The 23,438-nt window shown below is 34.7% G+C and overlaps 2 protein-coding genes across 5 annotated transcripts; one reads left to right on the forward strand and one right to left on the reverse strand.

Annotated features, from left to right (window-relative positions):
- The first annotated feature begins 774 nt into the window (after nucleotides 1–774).
- Nucleotides 775–8,134, forward strand: LOC132614423 (spliceosome-associated protein 130 A). Of its 4 annotated transcripts, none has more exons than XR_009572296.1 (5): nucleotides 775–3,898; nucleotides 4,857–5,348; nucleotides 6,741–6,896; nucleotides 6,976–7,067; nucleotides 7,694–8,134. XR_009572296.1 is itself a non-coding variant. In XM_060328877.1 (4 exons), exons 1-3 carry the CDS (start codon nucleotides 893–895, stop codon nucleotides 6,876–6,878), a joined length of 3,636 nt encoding a protein of 1,211 aa, XP_060184860.1. In that variant the 5' UTR covers nucleotides 775–892; the 3' UTR covers nucleotides 6,879–6,896; nucleotides 7,694–8,134. The 4 variants fall into 4 exon arrangements, 2 of the variants coding, with proteins under 2 accessions (XP_060184860.1, XP_060184861.1); XR_009572297.1 differs by having other exon boundaries at nucleotides 7,723–8,134; XM_060328877.1 differs by lacking the exon at nucleotides 6,976–7,067.
- A 6,371-nt stretch (nucleotides 8,135–14,505) lies between these two features.
- Nucleotides 14,506–19,764, reverse strand: LOC132613825 (caffeoylshikimate esterase-like). The gene is made up of 7 exons (XM_060328088.1): nucleotides 19,530–19,764; nucleotides 19,396–19,428; nucleotides 19,165–19,291; nucleotides 18,931–19,077; nucleotides 18,192–18,322; nucleotides 15,851–15,988; nucleotides 14,506–15,107 (listed from the first exon to the last, which is right to left on the reverse strand). The coding sequence occupies exons 1-7, from the start codon at nucleotides 19,530–19,532 to the stop codon at nucleotides 14,727–14,729; spliced, it is 960 nt and encodes a 319-aa protein (XP_060184071.1). The 5' UTR covers nucleotides 19,533–19,764; the 3' UTR covers nucleotides 14,506–14,726.
- Between the last annotated feature and the right edge of the window lie 3,674 nt (nucleotides 19,765–23,438).

The raw sequence follows: 23,438 nt of genomic DNA on the forward strand, positions 1-23,438 counted from the left end.
CTAGTATTCCGAAATTATTTTTGCACATAGAATTGTTATAATTTTGTTGGAGTTCCACTTGAAGTTTAATTTCGGAAATTTTGAAATTCGAAAAACTCCAAGTACGTATTTTCACTTTTTCACTCCAAATCACTCACAAAAATTCAACTTTTTTCCAAGAACATAATTTTAATTTTCAAATACCATTTCGCATATACTACCTTTTTAAAAAATTTCACATTTTAAAAAATTGACATTTTTATGTCCAAACATCCACTTAGTCAAACAAGCTAGAATAAAAAATTACTCCCTCCGTTTTAAATGTTTGTCTGGTTTTGAATTTTGACTTGACACAAGATTTAAGAAAGTAAAGAACACTTTTAAATCTACTACTACTCTTACATCAGAGTTATGTTGAATGTATCAAAATATCTATTAATCTTGTGGTCTTAAACATATCACGTGAAAAGTTGGAATTAAAGAGTCGTAAAAAAAATAAAGAAACATTTTTTTTAAACGGAGTAAAAAGAAAAGTAAAACAAACATTTTGAAACAAATAAACTAATGAAAACAAAAAAGGTAAGATATTTTTTAAAAAGGGTTTAAAAAATGAAGTCGGATTATTTTGGAGGATTTGAGGATTTCCATTAAGACATGAGTATACTTAAAAACTTTAATGACGGGTGGATATTTTTGACTTAAATTAGTAACGGAAGATATTTTTAGCCCGTTTTCACTCACGAACCGCCTCTTCGGGTCAACCCGGTCCAAAAATAAAACCCCAATCACTCACCTCCATCTTTCACACACACACTCGCACTCTCCTCTAGGGTTTAAGCAAAAAGCACTTCATTTCCCAATCTACTCCTCAAAAAACCCTAAATCCCCAAATTTGACCTAGGGTTTTACCACAATGTATCTCTACAGTTTAACTCTCCAAAAACCCACGGGAATACTCTGCGCCATCAACGGCAGTTTCTCCGGCGGAAAATTACAAGAAATCGTCGTGGCACGTGGCAAAGTATTAGACCTAATCCGACCCGATGATAACGGTAGGCTTCAAACCTTGTTATCCGTTGAAATATTCGGATCTATACGTTCTTTAGCTCAATTTCGGTTAACCGGTGCACAAAAAGATTATATTGTAGTCGGGTCGGATTCGGGTCGGATAGTTATATTGGAATATAATAAAGAAAAGAACTGTTTTGATAAAGTACATCAGGAGACTTTTGGGAAATCGGGTTGTAGAAGGATAGTTCCGGGTCAGTATTTGGGTATTGACCCGAAAGGTAGAGCTGTTATGATTGGTGCTTGTGAGAAACAGAAATTAGTGTATGTATTGAATAGAGATACTGCTGCTAGGTTAACGATTTCGTCGCCATTAGAAGCACATAAGAGCCATACGATTACGTTTTCGATATGTGGGGTTGATTGTGGTTTTGATAACCCGATATTCGCTGCGATTGAGCTGGATTACGCGGAGGCGGATCAAGATCCGACGGGTCAGGCTGCGAACGAGGCGCAGAAGCATTTGACGTTTTATGAGTTGGATTTGGGGCTTAATCATGTTTCGAGGAAGTGGTCTGAACAGGTTGATAACGGTGCGAATTTGCTCGTGACGGTTCCCGGTGGTGGGGATGGTCCGAGTGGTGTGCTTGTTTGTGCGGAGAATTTCGTTATTTATAAGAATCAGGGACATCCTGATGTTAGGGCTGTTATTCCGAGGAGGGTAGATTTGCCAGCGGAACGTGGGGTTCTGATTGTTTCGGCTGCTATGCATAAGCAGAAGTCGATGTTTTTCTTTCTTTTGCAAACTGAATATGGAGATATCTTTAAGGTGACTTTGGATCACGATAATGACAGGGTTAAGGAGTTAAAGATTAAGTATTTTGATACGATTCCGGTCAGTTCTTCTCTGTGTGTTATGAAGTCAGGGTTTCTGTTTGCTTCGTCAGAGTTTGGGAATCATGCATTGTATCAGTTTCAGGCGATAGGAGATGACCCGGATGTTGAAGCTTCATCGTCGACGTTAATGGAAACTGAAGAAGGTTTTCAGCCTGTATTTTTCCAGCCAAGAAAGCTGAAAAACCTTGTTAGGATCGATCAGGTTGAGAGCTTGATGCCAATCATGGATATGAAAATCGTAAATCTTTTTGACGAGGAAACTCCACAAATATTTTCACTTTGTGGGAGGGGTCCTCGGTCTTCGTTGCGTATACTTAGGCCAGGTTTAGCTGTTAGTGAAATGGCCGTGTCACAGCTTCCTGGTGTTCCAAGTGCTGTCTGGACTGTTAAAAAGAATGTTAATGACGAGTTTGATGCCTATATTGTTGTCTCTTTTGCAAATGCAACTCTTGTGCTTTCTATTGGTGAGACAGTTGAAGAAGTTAGTGACAGTGGGTTTCTTGATACTACTCCTTCCCTTGCTGTTTCATTGATCGGTGATGATTCGTTGATGCAAGTTCATCCTAGTGGAATAAGGCATATTAGAGAAGATGGTCGTATTAATGAATGGAGAACTCCTGGAAAGAGAACTATTGTCAAGGTTGGATCGAATAGACTTCAAGTGGTAATTGCACTAAGTGGAGGGGAGCTGATATATTTTGAAGTGGATATGACTGGCCAGTTGATGGAAGTCGAGAAGCATGAGATGTCAGGTGATGTAGCTTGTCTGGACATTGCCCCTGTTCCTGAGGGAAGACAAAGGTCCCGTTTCCTTGCAGTTGGATCATATGATAACACTATTCGTATCTTGTCGTTGGACCCTGACGACTGTATGCAGGTTCTGAGCCTTCAAAGTGTATCTTCACCGCCAGAGTCTCTCCTTTTTCTTGAAGTTCAGGCCTCTGTTGGTGGAGAGGATGGTGCAGATCACCCTGCCAGCCTTTTCCTTAATGCTGGTTTACAAAATGGGGTTTTATTCAGGACTGTGGTGGATATGATAACTGGGCAGCTTTCAGATGCACGTTCACGTTTCTTGGGGCTTAGAGCCCCTAAGCTCTTTTCCATTGTTGTGAGAGGACGGCGTGCTATGCTCTGTTTGTCAAGTAGACCATGGCTAGGTTATATACACCAAGGACATTTTCTTTTGACACCTTTATCATATGAGACTCTAGAATTTGCAGCCTCGTTTTCATCCGATCAATGTGCAGAAGGTGTGGTAGCGGTTGCTGGGGATGCATTGAGGGTCTTCACGATAGAGAGATTGGGTGAGACTTTCAATGAAACAGCTATACCTTTAAGGTATACACCAAGAAGGTTTGTTCTTCAACCCAAACGGAAGATGGTGATAATGATTGAGAGTGACCAGGGAGCATATACTGCAGAAGAGCGTGAAGCTGCCAAAAAAGAGTGCTTCGAGACAGCTGGGAATGGTGAAAATGGAAATGCAGAACAAATGGAGAATGGCGAAGATGAGGATGGTAATGATCCACTATCTGATGAACAATATGGTTATCCTAAATCGGAATCGGGAAGATGGGTTTCCTGCATCAGAGTCCTTGATCCAAGAACAACACAAACCACTTGTCTGCTAGAGCTTCAGGATAATGAGGCTGCATTTAGCATATGCACTGTTAATTTCCATGACAAGGAGCATGGAGCTCTGTTAGCTGTTGGTACTGCCAAGGGCCTTCAGTTTTGGCCCAAAAAGTCGTTCGAAGCAGCATACATTCATATATACAAATTTAAAGAAGATGGGAAGGTCCTAGAGCTTTTGCACAAGACACAGGTAGATGGTGTGCCTCTTGCACTATGTCAGTTCCAAGGAAGGTTACTGGCTGGTATTGGGTCTGTCCTTAGGTTGTATGATTTGGGGAAGAAAAGACTCCTCCGAAAATGTGAGAACAAGCTATTCCCCAACTCAATCACAGCTATCCATACCTATCGTGATCGGATTTATGTTGGTGACATGCAAGAGGTATGGTCATTGTAAAATATTCTGCTTTATACGTAATTGCTGTAGTAATTTACATTCCCTCTGGATACTATTTATTTGATGTAAATTGTAGCTGAGAAGTGTCCTGCGTTCTAGTCTAAAGACATAGTTTGAATCTAATGACTGGGTTGGGGAAAAAGAATCTAATGAGCATCGATAATTGAGTATTAATTGAAATTGCGGCAATAGAAATGATTGGAGGAAATGTTGCTAAGTATGAAATGATTTATAGCGTTTAGAACATTCTGCATTAAATTGAATAACCTCATAAAACTAATTAAGTTCATATATTCAAATAGCCTGAAAATAATATCCGTTTGCTATGTGACCGAAGTTTTTTTAATTATAAATCAAAATTGCCACATAGCATAACTATTTGAAAGTTTCTTTTCCCCTGCACTGGAGTAGCACAATGAAGCTTGGCTGCATGATTATATGTTGTTAGCCAACTTGCTAATTACGAGCCCGTTTGGATTGGCTTATAAGTTGGCTTATAAGCTGTTTTCAGCTTTTTTGAGTGTTTGGCTGGCCAGCTTAAAGTCATTTTATGCTTAAAATAAGCTCAAAAAAATAATTGGACCCATTTGACTTAGTTTATCTAAAGCAGCTTATAAGCTGAAAACAGCTTATAAGCCAAAAAAAATAAGTTGGACTACCCCAACTTATTTTTTTCAGCTTATAAGCTGCAAACAGCTTTAAGCTGTAAGCCAATCCAAACGGGCTCTACGTCTATAGTTACCTGTGATTTTTCTTCTGATAATACTAATTTACTACAGAGTGACTGAATTGGCCGTTTAAACCTATAGAAAGTAGACTGATGGATGGGTTAGATAATTTCTAATAGGAACAGTTCTTCGGATTTCTTAAAAAATAGTCTTCTTTGATGTCATATTTTATGAAGTTTGATAACTAATCTGTTCCAATTGTTCACTTCTTGCAGTCATTCCACTACTGTAAGTATAGACGTGACGAAAATCAACTGTACATATTTGCTGATGACACGGTTCCGAGATGGCTAACAGCAGCACAGCATGTAGATTTTGACACTGTGGCTGGAGCTGATAAGTTCGGGAATATCTACTTTGTGCGATTACCTCAGGACGTCTCAGATGAGATCGAAGAAGATCCTACTGGTGGAAAAATAAAATGGGAGCAGGGGAAGCTGAATGGTGCCCCAAACAAGGTTGAGGAGATAGTGCAATTTCATGTTGGTGATGTGGTCTCTTGCTTGCAAAGGGCATCACTTATTCCAGGAGGGGGCGAATGCATAATCTACGGGACTGTGATGGGAAGCGTCGGGGCAATGCTTCCATTTACCTCGAGGGATGACGTTGACTTCTTCTCTCATTTGGAGATGCATTTGAGGCAGGAGTTCCCACCTTTATGTGGCAGGGATCACATGGCCTATAGATCTGCCTACTTCCCCGTTAAGGTAGGCTTGTACTTGCTCAATCAGCTATTTCCTTGATGTTCCAACGCGAAAGGTTCTAGTTACCTACTTAGTTTGACATCCTGATAGGCAGCAGAGGTGAACTAGTGTAGTAAATGAATTACTTTTGAAGCTAACTTTGACGCTGAAGTGTAACTGGGGTTTGTCTTTAGCTACTTTACAAAACTTGGTTGGTAGGAAGGTAAATTAAAATGTTTAACACATTAAAATCTCTACTTATTCCAGAAAACAAAAAAAAAACAAAAAAGAAAAAAAGTTTGATCATCAAATCCTTGACCAGTTTTGGAACAAGAAACGTGCTTGTGCTACATGGATTATAAGTGGTTGCATCCTCCAGGCTTATCCTGATAAGTGCAACTTTGTCATGCTTGGATATGTCTTATAATTTTTGACAATGAACTATTTAGTGGGCTTGTGAATATTCACGTTTTCTTGATTTCACTATTTTGAAGTGTTGTACATGCTAGGGGTGGGCATTTGGTTCTTCGGTTTGGTTTTTTCAAACTTTGGTTCAGTTCTTCGGTTTTTGGTTATGGAAAAGTGTGTACCGAACACTAATTTGGTTTGGCTTTTCTCAAGTTCGGTTTGGTTTTTCTAATTCGGTTTTTCAGTTCTTTATTTCTATTTTTAGTATGATTAATCTCGCTACTTTATGTCGAAATCAACAACACAACAACATTTACTACTGTAGCAGCAAGAAATCAGCATTGTGCACTGCTACTTGTTTGAAAATGTGCAGCCATAGTATGTATAAAATCAGCTGCTGCCTGCTTGTGTCTACGAGATTCCATTGTATTCTTGCAATCCTCACTTGCAGTTCCATTTATCAAAGAAAAAGAGAGCATTTGACTTCCACATACATGTATCCATGTTGCCTCACCAAACTTACTATGGCTGCCATACAACTTCGCGCTAATGTAGGAAAATAATTGAATGTGCAGCACACATTTTGGTTTAACTGAAGAACCGGAAAACCGGGACCCCAAAACCGAAAACCGAACCGAACACCGAAGTTACATAATAAATAAAACCGAACCGAAATCAAAGAGCTGAATTATTTCGGTTCGGTCTGGTTTTTCGGTTTTCAGTATTATGCCCACCCCTAGTACATCCTTTGAACAAAAAGGACTTCTGAGTTGCCACAGGGTGTTTCTATGTCTACCCGGCTGATTTTATTGGTAGTTGCATTTTTTATTTGTTTAATTATGCAGTTTTTGTGAAACTGCTACAAGTTTCAGTTTTTACAAATTAACTAGATTGCATGGTACCAAGGAGAGTCTATGCTCTTTCCATTTTACATACCTACATCAGTTTGATTGTGCAATCCTTATTTCATGTCGATGATAACAGTGAAAAGTTGGAACTATTTTGCAGGATGTGATAGATGGAGACTTGTGTGAACAGTTCCCAACCTTGCCTATGGATATGCAGCGCAAAATTGCAGATGAGTTGGATAGGACACCAGGCGAGATTCTGAAAAAGCTTGAAGAAATAAGAAACAAAATCATTTGAGAACATGTTTAGGCGAAGGTACATTCCCCTGTCTTTACATATACAGCTTTTGCATGTCAGTCATAGTTGATATTTTTTGGGATAACCGTGTGTCCAGGTAAGTCTGCATCCTTCGACTAATCCACCAAGTACTTGGGACCTTCTATCCACACATGTGTTAAGTAACTTTTTCCACCAAGACATAGACAGGTGAGAAGTATTTAATTAGGGTACTAGAATCTGGACCTTGTCCCCAAGTTATTATTCCAACTCTTCAGCTGTTAGGCCGCATCTTCGAGGGTTAATCACAATTAATATTGACAATTGTCTGCAAGTTTGAAGAGAACTTAGTTTTCAAATCTCAATTACGACACTTGGTGTGAGCTCATGTGCTCCAACCTTGGTAGGCATGATTGTATTGGCAAACTGTGTTTGTGGGCTAAACAAGCTGCTTGGTAGTGTGGTCAAGGTGGGTACAAGTTGTGTCCGAACATCACAGATATCAAAATGGAAAAAGGAGAGAGTTTTAAGTTTAGAAGCTTTCTTCATTTTATTTATGGCTTCGAAACTGAATCAAGTTTTCCTTTTGTGATCAATCAATTCAATGTGTTGTCAATCAATTCTTGCTGCACTTTAATAGTACATCAGTATGCCATTTGTTAAGGGATACTGAAACACTTCTATGTGATTGCCAATAATGTCTTGTTCCTCTCTTGGTACATCAACGTGCAATTTGTCTAGGGGCACAAAGACTTCTATGTGATAGCAAACTGTGTCATGTTTGTTTCTTTTTGGTAATGATCAAACTACTCAAAATCTAATTTTCTTATCTCAAGGTGATGGTTTTAGTCTTAATCAATTTAAGGGACACGTCATGTGGCATAAGAGGAGCATGCTGCAGAGAGCTATGGAAGTTTCATCTGATTTGAGCTTTTGTGGATGCAAGAGAAGGGAGGCCAGCATGTAATCCAAGCTATGTTCACTACAGAAGTAGTTGAAAAGGCGTGGAATTAATTATCGCCAGCTTCTCTGTTGTAATTATGCTGTAGCCTAGTCTTTTCAACTGATTCTTGTAGGAAATTACCGGTTAACTTTATTGTGTATTTCCAGTTTGTTTCTGAGAAATGTGGTCACACAATGCAGAGATTGAATGACTTGCTTTAAATTTGTGGACTCTTCTACTAAGAGTTGGATCTCTTATGGTGAGGCCTACATTTTTGCATTGCTTGGACTAATGATTTACTGCAATAGTGGTTAATATCAGTAATTTTGGAGTTCTCTATGTACTTAAAAATTAAATTGCTAAGAAGCTTTTTCTTTTTGTTCCCAACCTCCCGTCAGAGGATTTATAAATGTTCTCTATAGATGTCTGCACTTGTTATGATATTTAGTGGCGTTCCTTCCATTTCACATACTACTTGGATAATTCTGGCTTGAAAACTATTTCTTTAAAGGTAGGGAAAAGCGGAGTTACTTTTACGACACTGATGCATATTTGTAAATCTGTATTCCTTTTATTCCATTCTATGTGACAGTTCTATTTTTAATTATGTTTCAAAAAAATGGTGTCTTTTTTATATATATGAATAATTTAACTTTAAACTTTTCATGTTACCTTTAGTGACGTGTTTTTATGGTCACAAAAATATCATGATATGTATAAGAGCAAAAGCTTCGAACGTCTTTTTTTCCTTTTAACCCTGGAAGTCAAAAAGGTGAACGCTTAGTGTGAGAGGTTGTTGTACTAAGTAAGATAAGGCCAGAAGTAAGGGCAAAATGTGTTTTACGTAATTTAGATAGCTGAGTGGTCTTAGCCTCGCGACATAGAAGGAATGAGATAGCTGAGTGGTCTTAGCCTTGCGACATAGAAGGTATAAGAAGACCCTATAAAAATATTTTAAATTTAAAATGAGTCAACGTCACACATCCTGATACAAGAATGGATACGCGGAAACGAGAAATTAAAAGATAAACAAAAACGGATACGCGGAAACGAGAAATTAAAAGATAAACAAAAGGAAAAGTAAAGGATAGATAGATTGACACAAAAATAGGCACAATTAGGCAACCAAGGCTCTTCAATAACCAAGACCTCCTAATTACACTCTAGATAGCACCAACCTCTTAGGATGACCTCAAGGGAATTGAATTCCCAAGCAACCAATCCTCTCAACAATCAAAGATTCAACAAGAGCCATCCATGGCCTCTCTCACAAGTTTCTCTCTCTAGAGATAACTCTTAAAATCATTCATCAATTTATCAATTCATCAAAAATCCCCAATGAAATAAAAGACTAGCTATTTATACTAACTAATTAATAGAAGACCCTATTATTACATAAATGTCATTAATGAGGCAAGGGCCTTGTTTGGCTAGTCTTGTGGAGATGGAAATCTTGAATTTGCGAATGTGGCCTCTTGCAAACATAGCCTTCCTTGCTCGTGGGCCACTTTAATGCTCTTCTGCCACTTTAATGCTCTTCCATCTCCCATCCGTCCTCTCCATGCTATCATCCAAACTTTGGCTCCACGAGACGGTCCTTTAAGTGTCCTTGAGGCAACTCGGCTTGCATCACATCCGCTGCTTACCTACCGTTTAGGTGGCACCAGCGAGATCCAGCTAGGGTAAGGAAGTATAGAAGTTGAACACTTTCGCATAAAATTTAATGGAGGGAGTAATACACATGCTTGTTAGGCTAGGAAATCATTTTAGACGTACTAAATTTGGACATGATGTCTAGCATGTCAATTTTGATGTAATTGATTAGATATGTGGAGACTATGACTCTTGATGGCAAGTCAATGTATAGTAGTAAACTAGTAATTTAGTGCGTTTGTTGCTAGATAAGACTTTTATTTATGAAGCAGAGGATTTATAAGTATTCTCTATAGATGTCTGCACTTGTTATCATATTTACTGGCGTCCCTTCCATTTGACATACTACTTGGATAATTCTGGCTTGAAAATTGTCTTTATCTTTGTAGGGGAAAAAAGGAATTACTTTTACGACACTCATGCATATTTGTAAATTTGTATTCCTTTTATTCCATTCGATGTGACTTTTATCTTTAATTATGTTCCAAAAAATGGTGTTTTTTTTATATGTATGAATAATTTAACTTTAAACTTTTTATGTTACCCTTAATGATATATTTTACGGTCACAAAAATATCATGATATGTATAAGAACAGAAGTTTTCAACGTCTTTTTTTCCCTTTAATCTAGGAAGCCAAAAAGGTGAATGCCTAGAGCGAAAGGTTGCTTTACCAAGTAAGATGATAAAGCAAGAAGCAAGGGCAAAATGTGTCTTTTACATAAATTGGATAGCTGAGTGGTCTTAATCCCGCGACATAGAAGGAATAAGAAGACCCTATAAAAATATTTAAATTTAAAACGAATCAACGTCACACATCTGCTGTCTACCTACCGTTTAGGTGGCACCAGCGAGATCCAGCTAGGGTAAGGAAGTATAGAAGTTGAACACTTTCGCATAAAATTTAATGGAGGGAGTAATACACATGCTTGTTAGGCTAGGAAATCATTTTAGACGTACTAAATTTGGACATGATGTCTAGCATGTCAATTTTGATGTAATTGATTAGATATGTGGAGACTATGACTCTTGATGGCAAGTCTGTATAGTAGTAAACTAGTAATTTAGTGTGTTTGTCGCTAGATAAGATTTTTATTTATCCTGTTCTTATATATGGTGAAGCAGAGGATTTATAAATATTCTCTATAGATGTCTGCACTTGTTATCATATTTACTGGCATCCCTTCCATTTGACATACTACTTGGATAATTCTGGCTTGAAAATTGTCTTTATCTTTGTAGGGGAAAAAAGGAGTTACTTTTACGACACTCATGCATATTTGTAAATCTGTATTCCTTTTATTCCATTCGATGTGACTTTTATCTTTAATTATGTTTCAAAAAATGATGTCTTTTTTATATGTATGAATAATTTAACTTTAAACTTTTCATGTTACCCTTAATGACATATTTTATGGTCACAAAAATATCATGATATGTATAAGAACAGAAGTTTTCAATGTCTTTTTTTCCCTTTAATCTAGGAAGCCAAAAAGGTGAACGCCTAGAGCGAAAAGTTGCTTTACCAAGTAAGATAAAGCAAGAAGCAAGGCAAAATGTGTCTTTTACATAAATTGGATAGCTGAGTGGTCTTAATCCCGCGACATAGAAGGAATAAGAAGACCCTATAAAAATATTTAAATTTAAAACGTATCAACGTCACACATCTGCTGTCTACCTACCGTTTAGGTGGCACCAGCGAGATCCAGCTAGGGTAAGGAAGTATAGAAGTTGAACACTTTCGCATAAAATTTAATGGAGGGAGTAATACACATGCTTGTTAGGCTAGGAAATCATTTTAGACGTACTAAATTTGGACATGATGTCTAGCATGTCAATTTTGATGTAATTGATTAGATATGTGGAGACTATGACTCTTGATGGCAAGTCATGTATAGTAGTAAACTAGTAATTTAGTGCGTTTGTTGCTAGATAAGACCTTTATTTATCCTATTCTTATATATGATGAAGTTCAACATACTTGCCTAACTAGTCATATGTAGGTTTCAAGAAATTAATTGACCTCTACACTTAGTCCATTTGATCACTTGCATACTGTATCAAGATTGCAATCCTCTATGGCAATACGTTTGAGAAAACTTTCCTTCTTTTAAATTTGGATGTATCATGTTGCTAGGATATAAGGGATGACGTAGTTAAGGACTTACAGGTTAATCACAATCTAATAACTGGTTCTTAACTTTGTATGTATTAAGAAAAATCTCCTAAATAAGTATAAATAATAGGGTCCTTTTACCTAACGGTTGATCTTTGGTAAATTCTGATCATTTGCCTGCTTTTGTTGTCAATTTTTAAAAAAAGAAGAAAATCAAATTATTTAAGTCGATTTTTCATTGCTTTGATTTTTGTCTGTCTGTTCAGTTGATCCGACGTTTTTTCGATAATACATATGACAATATACTTCTAGCACATATTCGATTGACTAAACAATGTTGAGTAATTTAATGGACTCAAAACACAAGAATTACTTTAAAGATGAAATTGCTTCATAGAATTATCAAAATAAAAATTATAAATCAAACTGTAAAGACAAATATTTTCGACCCCCTTGCACCACTATGCCTCCGCCCCTGATCAATGCATTCATCGTAATAAACTACGGCCACAAACAGAACCACAAGCACAACATAAACGATCCTTAGTAATGTACTATCCTCATAAGGTGTGTCATCGTTGGAGGGCGTTGGAGGACATCCATGTTCATTACAATCAATGTTGTTGTTGACCTGTTTTGGTTCTTCAACATTAGTCGAAGTCGAAGGAGATGACGTTAATGTTGTTGTGGGGAACATATATAGTATTATTATTAGCGGGTGATGGTGCAGGTATTTCAACTGATGGTAATGGTAGTAGTAGTTTTCTAGTGGTTGAGAGGGTGATGGTGGTGGAAGAGAAAGTTAGTATGATTACAACTACTTGTGTTAATGAGATGTGAAGAACTATTAGTCTGGCCGTTGTTTGCACACAAGGTAGGAATTTGGAAGATTGAAAGGAGTGAAAAAACTTGGGGGTCGTCTGGTACGCGGACTAAATTATTCCGGAATTATAAATTCCAGGATTATAATCCTGGGACTAATTTATCTCATCTAGGAGGTGGGACAAAATAATCTCAAGGTTAATGGATAAGGTGAATATCCTATCGTTAAGTTTGGGCTTCATTTGTTTCATTTTACAACGGGTTAGGACAGGTTAGGGCAAGTTAGAACAGTTTGATTATTTAGTTGTGGGGCTTCCGTGGAAAAAGAGTGAGTTTGGGATAAAGAGGGTGAACACTTAAATCGTAGGAGTCACCAAATTTGGGATTAGGATTTTCTTCTTTCCCTTTTCCTTTTGTTTTGTTTAAGGATTCCTATTCCTAGGTATGGAATAGGGCAGGTTAAGCCGGGTTAGGACGGGTTAAGCCTTGATCTGCTAAGCTTTTGACCCCCCCCCCCCCCACCCCGTCCTGCCCCGTTTAGCATATTTCAAAAAAATTGTCCTACCCTGCCCTGCCCTGCCCTACCCCCCCTCGCCTCGCCCCGCCCCATTTATGTTGTCTTTCATTTCTCCGCTTTATTTTTCACTTTGCAGCGTGGTATTTAATTTGTTTTTAGCTTCTGTTGATTTTTTTTTTTTCCGAATTAGTTGAACAATCAGTTCCTGAAATACTTATAATGTCTTCTTTTTAATCAATTTTACTACTCGATCAATGATAATACGTTGATCACCCTTTTCTTATCCGATCCATTTTTTAACCTGAACTTTTCCCTGCCCTGCCCTAACCCATTAAAAATTTTCAAAAATATTATTTTGCGCTGCCCCGCCTTAATTGCCATCCCTACTTTCGTGAGAATGATGCATTGTGCATGTGTGATTTTACTCTTTTAAAAAATGGTGTCTTACAATATGTACGAATAATTTAACTTTACATTTCATGACGTGATTTTATAGTCACAAAGACGTCATGTTTAAGAACAAAAATTTTAAATATTCTTTTTGTTAAATTTTGTGTTCGGTCAAATATCATAACACAAAATGAGATTGGAGGGAGTAATGCACATGGTTGTAGGTAGCAAATCAATTTTAGACATTTTATTTCGACATGATGTCTAATATGTGAATGTTGATGTAATTGATTAGATAAGTGGAGACTATGACCCTTGACGGCAAGTCACATTTAGTAGTAATTAAGTGTGTTTGTTGCTAGATAAGTCATTTATTTATCTTGTTCTCTTAGAGCCCTTTTGGATGGGCTTATGCTTATAAGCTGCAAACAGCTTATAAGCTAAAAAAAATAAGTTGGGATAGTCTAACTTATTTTTTTTGGCTTATAAGCTGCTTTAGATAAGCTAAGTCAAATGAGCCCAATTATTTTTTTGAGCTCATTTTAAGCACAAAATGACTTTAAGCTGACCAGTCAAACACTCAAAAAAGCTGAAAGCAGCTTATAAGCAACTTATAAGCCAATCCAAACGGGCTCTTAGATGAAGTTCTACATACTTGTCTAACTAGTCATATGTAGCCATATACTTGACCTCCATTTCAGTTCATTTGATCACTTGGATACTGTATCCCGATCTTGCGTTTATTTCATCCTTTATTGAAAGAGTGTGTTTGAGAAAACTTCGCTTATTTTAAATTTGGATATATTATGTAGCTGGCATATTATGCAGCAAGGATGAATGCATACACCACTTATAGCACATCAAATGTGTTAGCCTTTTCCTCTTTAACCACTTAGACAACCATGTTTGTACGGACTTTTCAAAAATGTTGTCGAGTGTCTCTAGGATCTTTCAAAAGTAATGAATTTTTGGAGGATCCGACAGGAGTATTGTAACATTTTTGTGTTGGTCGTGCAAAAAATGTCCTACATTAGTAGCCAAAAAGAAAAGAAAGTTACATATAAGGTTCGTGATATTGTTAGTGGTGTGTAAGATGTTTTGGGGGAAATAGTGCAGACTTTGGACCAATTTAAACAATATCACACCATGAGACCATTTTCTCTTTGAATTGCTTTACCCAACATTTTGGAGGATCCGAGCATCATAGCTTGACGGATGACATCTTGTGAAGTTTATAACTCTTAACATTTGGAGGTCCGAGAAACATAGCTTGACAAATAACATCTTGTGAAATTTGTAACTTAGCACTCTTCATAAAGAATTAGTGAAGAAACGAATTATGAATGCTTTTCTTCTTCTGTAATCATTTTTTTTTTTCTTGTTTTACAGGAAAACAAAATGCTACCACATCCCTATAGAGTCCTTTCAGCTAACTGGTTATCTTTGGTATGTTCTGATCATTAGCTTGCTTTTGTTGCCTCTCGAGCCTCGAATTACCCATATTTATTTTCTCTTCGAGCCACGCGACAATGTCCGTGAACACAATGTCTCTATTCTCCGGGAATTCGCCATAGGAAAGCGAATGCCACATCCCGGGGTACAACTTGAAGCTCTTGTCGATGCTCGACGCCTTTTCGTATAGAAGTTTGCTCACAGATGGATCAGTAACAGTGTCCTCTTCACCATGAACAATGAGAAATGGCAATGTGACTTCTTCAAGTCTTTGTTCCAATTCCATGCTGACTGTCAGTAGTTGGAACCCTGTTTGTAGCCGGGGCTTTCCCTTGTAGCATAATGGATTGTTTCTAATCTGCAATTACAAACAGGTCAGCCATATGAATTGTTACTGATCATATTACGATATAAACCATGCAAATGTGCGATTTTGGGCTAGATATGGCCAGGTCTAGATGAAATAGCGCTCATTAGTCAACTTTCGGTCTTGTCTTTGAAAAACAGTCATTATTATGAAATTTTGAAATTCCACAAGTGAAACTCCATGACCGATATGCTAAAGTATCACGAATTTGAAATTCCCTGGTAATAACTATTTTTCAATTAACCAAAAAGTGACTATTTGTGAAATTTACCCGTCTAAATGAGTTGAATCAACAAGTGGATCAATATGCAACTCTAACAAAAAATTAGTTGGGTTGAGATGGATTGAGTCAAGATGAGCTAAATTTTGAGTCGTAACTCAACCCGCCTAACTTTTACCAATTTTTAGTTTTTTGTTTGTTTTCTTTGAAGTTACTTGATTACAAAGTAAAACCAATAAATTTATTTTCTTTATTATGACTATGTATAACATATTAAACAAAACAAATTAAAAATATTTTTACAAAGTTTTTCATAAATCATATTTAGTCCAAATCAACCCAACTTTTAAATGAACGAAATTTGGATGAGTCGGGATGGATTGAGTTATTAATGGGCTGGGCAACCATATTTGAGCAGGTTGAGTAGGTCATAATTTTACAGCCTAATTTTGTCACCCAAAAATTGTCTAATAGTAAGTAAAGCAAGGAGAAGGGAAGAAAATAAAGTTGGTACCTCTTTTCTAACTTCAGGGTCTCTGAAGGCTAAATCAACAACATCTTGAGTGGGAATTATTTTCCAAGTTGGGATAAAGTTGCAAAGTTTGGTCAATACACTGATCACCATTGGATGTGGCCTCATATCATCCGCAATCTGCTTGACAATTGAAAGATCAATAAACATATAGCACACAAATTTTAATGGAAAAGAAACCAACAAAAGAAACAAAAGAAAAAAGAAAGAAGACAATAACTAACACTTGAATTCACTTTAAAAAGTGTGTTAGTATCATGTGTTTAACAAAATTAACTCCTTACTTTTTCTAAAAATATAATCGAGAAAAACTCTCAAGGCTAGTGACATATGATTTGGAACTAGGCTGATGATAAATTCGGCCTTCTACCATTCTCCACTTAAATATTAGACTTTTATCTATAACAAAGTTGAAATCCTTGACATGCGCCTAAATTGCAATAACACATAAATTAACTTATAAGCTCGTCCCTTTATCCTTCTTTGTACGCAACAAAATTTAAACTCGTAACGTGCGCCTAATTCATACATCAGGTGTTGTGCTCTTACAACTAGACCAAAGCTTCCTTAATTTTAAGGTTCTAATTTTTTTTACAACAATTGTTAGTTTATGTTTGAAAGCTATGGAAGAAAATTCGATATATGAGAGAAAAAGATCACTTAAATTGCATGATAAAATTTCCCAAGAAATTCTCCTTGTTTTTTTCAGAGGCAATTGCAGAGACACACAGGGGCTCTACAACCAAACCAAACTTACTTTAAACTAATTCCATATTTGTGGATATTATCAAAGCTTGTTTCCATAAAGTTAGTAAAATGTCAAATTAAACCCAAAATATTCATAAAAATAGAAGGTTCAGAACAAATTCAACAACTACGCAAAAATCAAGTTCGTTTTCATACAGTTAGTAAAATGTCAAATTAACGTCATAATATCATATTACTCCCAACAAAACCATCATTAAGAATTGAATTGGTACTAGTTTGTACATATCAAGTCGTTTTCATAGAGTAAGTAAAGCGACAAATTTGAACCAGAATAGTCATATCACTCCAAAACCACCGTCCACGTGCAAGATTCAGATCCAAGCAAAATTTCTTCAACCTCTCCCAATTTTTTTTTTTTTTTTTAAAGTCTCCGATCCTAAGCAAGTTGTGGTCAATCATATATAGTACTCCTCCGTTCAAAAAGAGTGTTTACTTAATCTTTATTTTTTTATTCAAAAAAAATGTTCACTTATCCAATCAAGAAAGAATTAGTCTTACTTTTTAAAATTTTCCCTTATTAAGTGATAAGTGACCAAATCTCAATACTTATTGAATTAGAGGCATTTTAATCAAATTACTTATTTTTGTATAAAAGTTGTATTTTCTTAATAGGTGTGTAAATGAATAAGTGGACACTCTTTTTGAATTGGTTCTATTGTTTAAGCCGGAGCCAAATATTTTAATTTCTAAATTTTGAACCAGGATTCCTTTTTGTTTATCAAGTTCTGGATAGATTAGTCATGCATATTTCAAAAATATATATATATATATATATATCAATATATAATTTGAATTAAGATCCATCAATGTAGCTCCGCAACAAAAACAAAGGAAAAAAATAAATAACAAACCACCACTTATACCATGTAACTACGACCACTTCGTAGCAAGGGAACAAATAGAAAGGACTTTAATTGTTACATTAAAAAGTAATCAGATTTGTCCAAAACCGAGTAAAACAATAAAACTTTCCCGTGAGCTAAGCCCTGCTTGCACGTTCTTGGTCAAAACACTAACAACGCCTCAATAGTTTTAATTAATTAAACAAACACAAGTTGGAATTAAAATGGAATATAGGGCTCTTCTTCCTAAAAGATGGGGGTGGTTGGTGTAGAAGCGGAGTTACAATTTTGAATTTATGAATTGTTCAAATTAGAAAAAGCAACTTGTTTTGAATAAATTATTTATAAATATTAAGTGGGTTTTTAAAAACAAATATAGTGTCGGCCCAAAGCAATTAAATTCTGTGAACTTGTAAGCAAAGCTGTAGCTCCGCCCCAAATGGCTGCTAAGGGTGCGGGTGATGAAGAGTTTTTTTTTTTTGCCAACAACTACGACGCTTTAGTCATAAACAAGTAGTACTCTGACTATTTGAATCGTTATTTAGTTGAAGTCAGCTACGCGAATCGTAATTTAGTTGAAGTCAGCTACGTGAATCGTTACTGACCATATTAATTTATTAAAAATTATTTCACGCTATATCATACAAACACGAATAATTTTGCCAATAAGAGAGATGAAATTTAGTTTGATGGGTTTAATTTTGCAAACGTACCTTACACATAGGAGCAATTAAAACAGCACCATCCCAAAACTCAGGTTTCTTTCTGTGTAAAAGAAGAGCAACAGCTCCTCCCATGGATTCTCCCATCAATATTCTCATCTTTTTCTTATTCTCCTTCCTTTCTGCATTTATTACAAACAAACAAAAAAGAATAAGTCAATATCCACCAATTATCAAAACCCCAAGAAAATAGGAATGAAAATAAATAAACACATGGCCCTTAAAAAGAGTTATATGATTCATTGAATCATGGGGTTCTAGTAAAAAAATTATAAGTAATATATACACTCATCATCAGTATAATTTAACCTGTTATACAAGATTACCTGTCATTCATTATAGGTTACCAATCAATGTTTGTTAAATGGAGTTATCATCACTTAACGTTTTAAATGACAAAACTATATCATAAGACCACCAAAGGTCGTAATGGAGTATTAAGTACTCCATTCTTAGACGTTTGAGGTTCGAACTTTGGGAATGAAATCGCATTTGGATTACTGGTGAAAAAACAACTTTTTAAAAAAGAAATTAGATTCTTTTTGGTAAGGTGAAGGTCTATCGAAAACAGTCTCTCAACCTTTCAAGATAAGGTTAAGGTCTGCGTACACTCTAAACTCTCCAGAACCCACTCGTGAAATTTCATTGGGTATGCTGTGATTGTTATTATATTCTTTTGGTATATAAGGGTTAAAAACAGAGCAAATTAGATGAGATGAAAAATAAGTACCAGAAATTTTGGAATAATGATCAGAACAATCATCAACAACAGCATCAAAACTAGGAACATATCCTTGAAGTCCTTCTGATTTTCCATGGCCTTCATAATCCATACCATAAACTGCAAATCCTGCTTTTGCCAGTCTAATTCCAGCATCTGTTTAAAAAAGTAAATTACAAAAAATATATTAGTTTCAGTAATCCAGATACATATAATAATTTACGAAAAAAATTAAAAAAATACCTTTCATTGAGATACTGCACTCCATTGCATATCCATGGCAGAGAAAAATCAAACCTTTTGGTTCACAATCTGTTGGGACCCAACTACATGTAAATAATTTCATCCCTCTTGAATTAAGTATGTATTCCTGTAAATCAACAAAAAGAAATTAGAACTCAAATCAGTCAAACTAAGAAAATTCTTACAAAATTAAATCTACAACAATAAAATAAGAAAGGGTTCTTAGCTTACCTCTTCATATCTAACAGCCTCATATTCATTAGCCTGTTATTAAAAAATAAAGATAACATATACATTAATTATCAAGGATAACACAAAAAGAAAAAAATAGAGAGATTAAAGAGAAGTAAAAAAGAAAAACTCACCATGAAGAAGGGTATATAAGAAAAAAGAACTAGAATGAAGTAATAGGAAGAAGAATAATGGATATGTTGTTATTTATAAGTCTAATAATATTGTGTAGAGATGGTGCTAAGAATATTTGGAAAGGAACCAATGGATATATTTGAAGAGATAATATATATAAGAGTAGAAGGAATATAAAGAATCCGAAAGTGAGAAGGAATTGGAGTTTATTTAGTAGCAGTAGAAGAAGTATGATAAAAATTGTGAAGAGATTATAAGCTATTTATAATATCATGATTCATGATTAAAAAACAAAAACTATTTATAATATAATATATAGTTTCTGAGAAAGCCTTGTCAGCATATATCTACGACGGCAAATTGGGTTTGTAGGGTACACTCTGTCACCACTTGGGTTCTGCTTTTAAATTTTATATTTTTCTATTTACAAGTGATTTTAAAAGTACGTAATACGCTGGCTGTATGATTTTTTTTTTTTGGAATTGTAACACATTTGGTCCCTGAATTATTGATATATTTTGCTTTTAGTATTGTAATTTGAATTAGTACCAAAAGTAAGTGCAAAATGTTTTTTTTTCTTGCGGTTGATGTAAACTATCCTTGTGATATATGAGTCAACATATTTAATTTTTAATTAATTAGGATGTGTATTTGTGATCCCTTCAGGTAGAAAATATGTTATATTTAATTATTACACATACTTATAGAATTATATATTACCGTCAAATATGATGTAATAGTTTAAATTTAACATAACAAATGCTACATTAAGTGTTGGAACGGTTAATTTTATTGTAAATTTGCACTTATTCACTAGAAAAGGGATGTAAAGTGCATAATTCAATTTACTGAAGGTTTAATGTGGTTAGTGAGATATCATAAGGATCACAATTAGAACTTATCAATAATTGAGGGAGCAAAAGTGCTATTAACATCTTTCTTTTCTTTTTTAACTATTTCATAATAGATTTGTCTTACTTTTCAGGTTATTAATATTACTCTTTCATATATTCTTCTTTTATGTCTAGTCAGGAAAATTAGTTAAAGATAAGGGTGTGTGGTAGTTTTTCAAAGTGAGAATAGTGAGGAGAAACCTGAGGTGGTTCTTCTTGCATTGGATTGACTTGGTACGGAAAGATATGCTAAAATTTTGCATCAAATTCGAAAATAATACCTGACTTTTATTTTGTTTTATTTTATTGTGAAGAGTAGGTTCATGGTTCGGTTTGAGTCGGTTATTTTTTAAAAAAATGATCAAATCAACTTAATCGATTTTTCAAATGTTAGAATCAAATCAAATCAATTAAGTCGGTTTTTCATTGCTTCGATTTTTGTTGGTTTTCTCGGGTTTTTTCAATTTTTTGATTTTTTGTCAGTTTTTATTTAAATATATGACAATATACGTCCAAACACATATTAAATTGACCATTTTCTAGCATAACACTACCAAATCAATTACTCCTATTTGAGAGAGAAAAAAAAAAGAAATATAAACCTAATCAAGTTATATACGTGCTTTCTCCAAAATTTATATGCATCATCTAAGAAATTAATCATTTTCAAGGAACATGAAAAAAAAAATTCTTATGATGAATTTGTTTTTGTGCAATAAATTAAAATCTAGTTGTGATATACCAAGATATTTTGATGAATAATTACGGGACTCAAAAACAAGTTATTTTGAACAAGAAATAGATTCTTAAAATTATCAAAATAAAAATAACAAATCAAACTATAAAGTAAAGATAAAAACATAAATTATTAATCAATAATGGAAAAGAATAATATCGTAAGATTTCATACTTTCTTTCTTTCTCTCTCTCTCTCTCAAAGTAACAGCGATGATTGTTGACCACAATTTGTAGTGGAAGACGATCGAACAATGAGAAGAGAATTGGTGTTGCAGTCTTGAAGGAGGAAAATTTTAGATTCTAAAATGGGGCAGAAATTGAGAATACAGGTGAAAGACAAAAATGTTCTTATTTTAATGTGTTGGCTGAAAATATTATGGGCATTAAGGAAATCAAAATATGGGTACAATGCTAACCTACTATCTTCATGTAATGGTTAGCAAATATATATATGTTGTCGGTTTGATTCGGTTATTTTTTGCTTAAAGTCAAAATCAAATCACATTTTGCCAGTTTATAAAATGAAAAATCAAAATCAATTCAAATAAAAAAGTGTCGGTATTTTTTTTTTTCCGATTCGATTCGATTCGATTTTCGATTTGGTTTGATTTTTAGTGAAGACCCCTGAAGAGTACGAAATATCACAGATGAAATCAAAAGTCCTCTTTATATATACCACCTGAACCCAGAAAGAAAAGTTATCACACACTAACTTTTGGTTTTCTTACAATTATAATTTTCTTGAAAAGAAAATTTATCATACACTAGCTAGTGGTGGTAAGCTAAGGTTAAACTAGCTAGTGGTGGTGAGCCAAGGTTAATTTTGGTTGACGGATTATTACCAAAATTTAAAATAGTAACTCTTTTAGTTTTGAGAGGAAAGAGGCCACCAAAATAGCCAATGATGTTTACCTTGCTCCAATAATAATTGCTTCACCAATACTATAACATTTTTTATGTCAGACTCTATACATTGTGTTATCACCTTCTAAAATTCCTGTGTTCTAATAAACAAGTCATTATCCGTGTAGTCTTAATTAGTTAACTATTGACATTAGTTTATGTTTTGATTTTTAAAGCAAACATAATCATTATTCACCTTAATTTACAGTTTAATACTCTCTGGATTAAAAAAAGTGTCCACTTAACCTTTTTTTCCTTGAGAAAAAAAAAGTGTTCACTTATCAAATCAAGAAAGAATTAACCTTACCTTTTCAGATTTGCCCCTATTAAGTGTTTTTTGACATTAATTTATGTTTTGACTTTTAAAGCAAACATAATCGTTATTCACCTTAATTTACAGTTTAATACTCCCTCCGGATTAAAAAAGTGTCTACTTAACCTTTTTTTCTTAAGTAAAAAAAAGTGTCCACTTATCAAATCAAGAAAGAATTAATCTTATCTTTCCAGATTTGCCCCTATTAAGTGTTTTGTGATCAAATCCTAATATCTATTTAATTAGGGGTAATTTTATTTTTGTCTAAGAGTTAATATTTTCTTAAAGGATGTGCAAATGGTTAAGTGAACACTAATTTTTATCCGGATGGATTAATATCGATAAAAACAATATCTCGCATAACATAACATGTGTCTATTTAATTCTGGTTATATTTCCTTCTCCATCTTTTAAAATCTTGACCCTATAGTTTTCACTTTCTTGGTCCCTTTTTGACTTCGCTCTTTTTTAGACACCTGGAACAAATATGACTATGTATTTTTATTTTTTAGGTGTCACATTCAGTTATGAATTATTTCATCAAGTATAAGTTCTGTTTCTAAGCACAAATATCAAATTATTTTGTCCGTCAAGATTTTGACAAATAAGAAGAGATCGGATGGTGTTTTTTCCTCTTCGCTATGACACACATTTATACAGGTGATAAAAAATGATCAACTTCTTACGAATATCAATTGAATTATTCAAAGAAATTTAAAATAAGAATGCAAATCTATGGCATTGATCTTCAATCTTATTAGTGACTTGTGATTACTAATATCTAGCTTATATTAACCTATGTGATCTATTAACCGACAGCTACGTTTTATTGAGTCAACTATATATATGGAGATGGATCCCAAATTTTCGTGCCATTCTTCTTGATTTTTTTTTTTTAAAGAAAGATTGTGTCCATATGTTTATTTATTTATTTAATTATCTATCTTATATTGTTTGGTAATTAGTCAATGAGTGTACATGTCATATGTCGCAAGCCTATAGCAAAGTTGCAAATTATTTAAGGCATTATCCTTTTTCAACATTTACATAAATTTAATACT

The sequence above is a fragment of the Lycium barbarum genome, chromosome 10, assembly GCF_019175385.1.
Source record: "Lycium barbarum isolate Lr01 chromosome 10, ASM1917538v2, whole genome shotgun sequence".
Classification (NCBI taxonomy): Eukaryota; Viridiplantae; Streptophyta; class Magnoliopsida; order Solanales; family Solanaceae; genus Lycium; species Lycium barbarum.

Coding starts and splice junctions, on each gene's coding strand:
- LOC132613825 (XM_060328088.1), bottom strand. Junction 19,292..19,395: donor AGGCTGTTAGATATGAAGAG/GTAAGCTAAGAA, acceptor GTTGATTTACAG/GAATACATACTTAATTCAAG. Junction 18,323..18,930: donor TCATTATTCCAAAATTTCTG/GTACTTATTTTT, acceptor TAATAAATGCAG/AAAGGAAGGAGAATAAGAAA.
- LOC132614423 (XM_060328877.1), top strand. CDS start 893: ATGTATCTCTACAGTTTAACTCTCCAAAAACCCACGGGAATACTCTGC. Junction 3,899..4,856: donor ATGTTGGTGACATGCAAGAG/GTATGGTCATTG, acceptor CACTTCTTGCAG/TCATTCCACTACTGTAAGTA. Junction 5,349..6,740: donor CTGCCTACTTCCCCGTTAAG/GTAGGCTTGTAC, acceptor ACTATTTTGCAG/GATGTGATAGATGGAGACTT.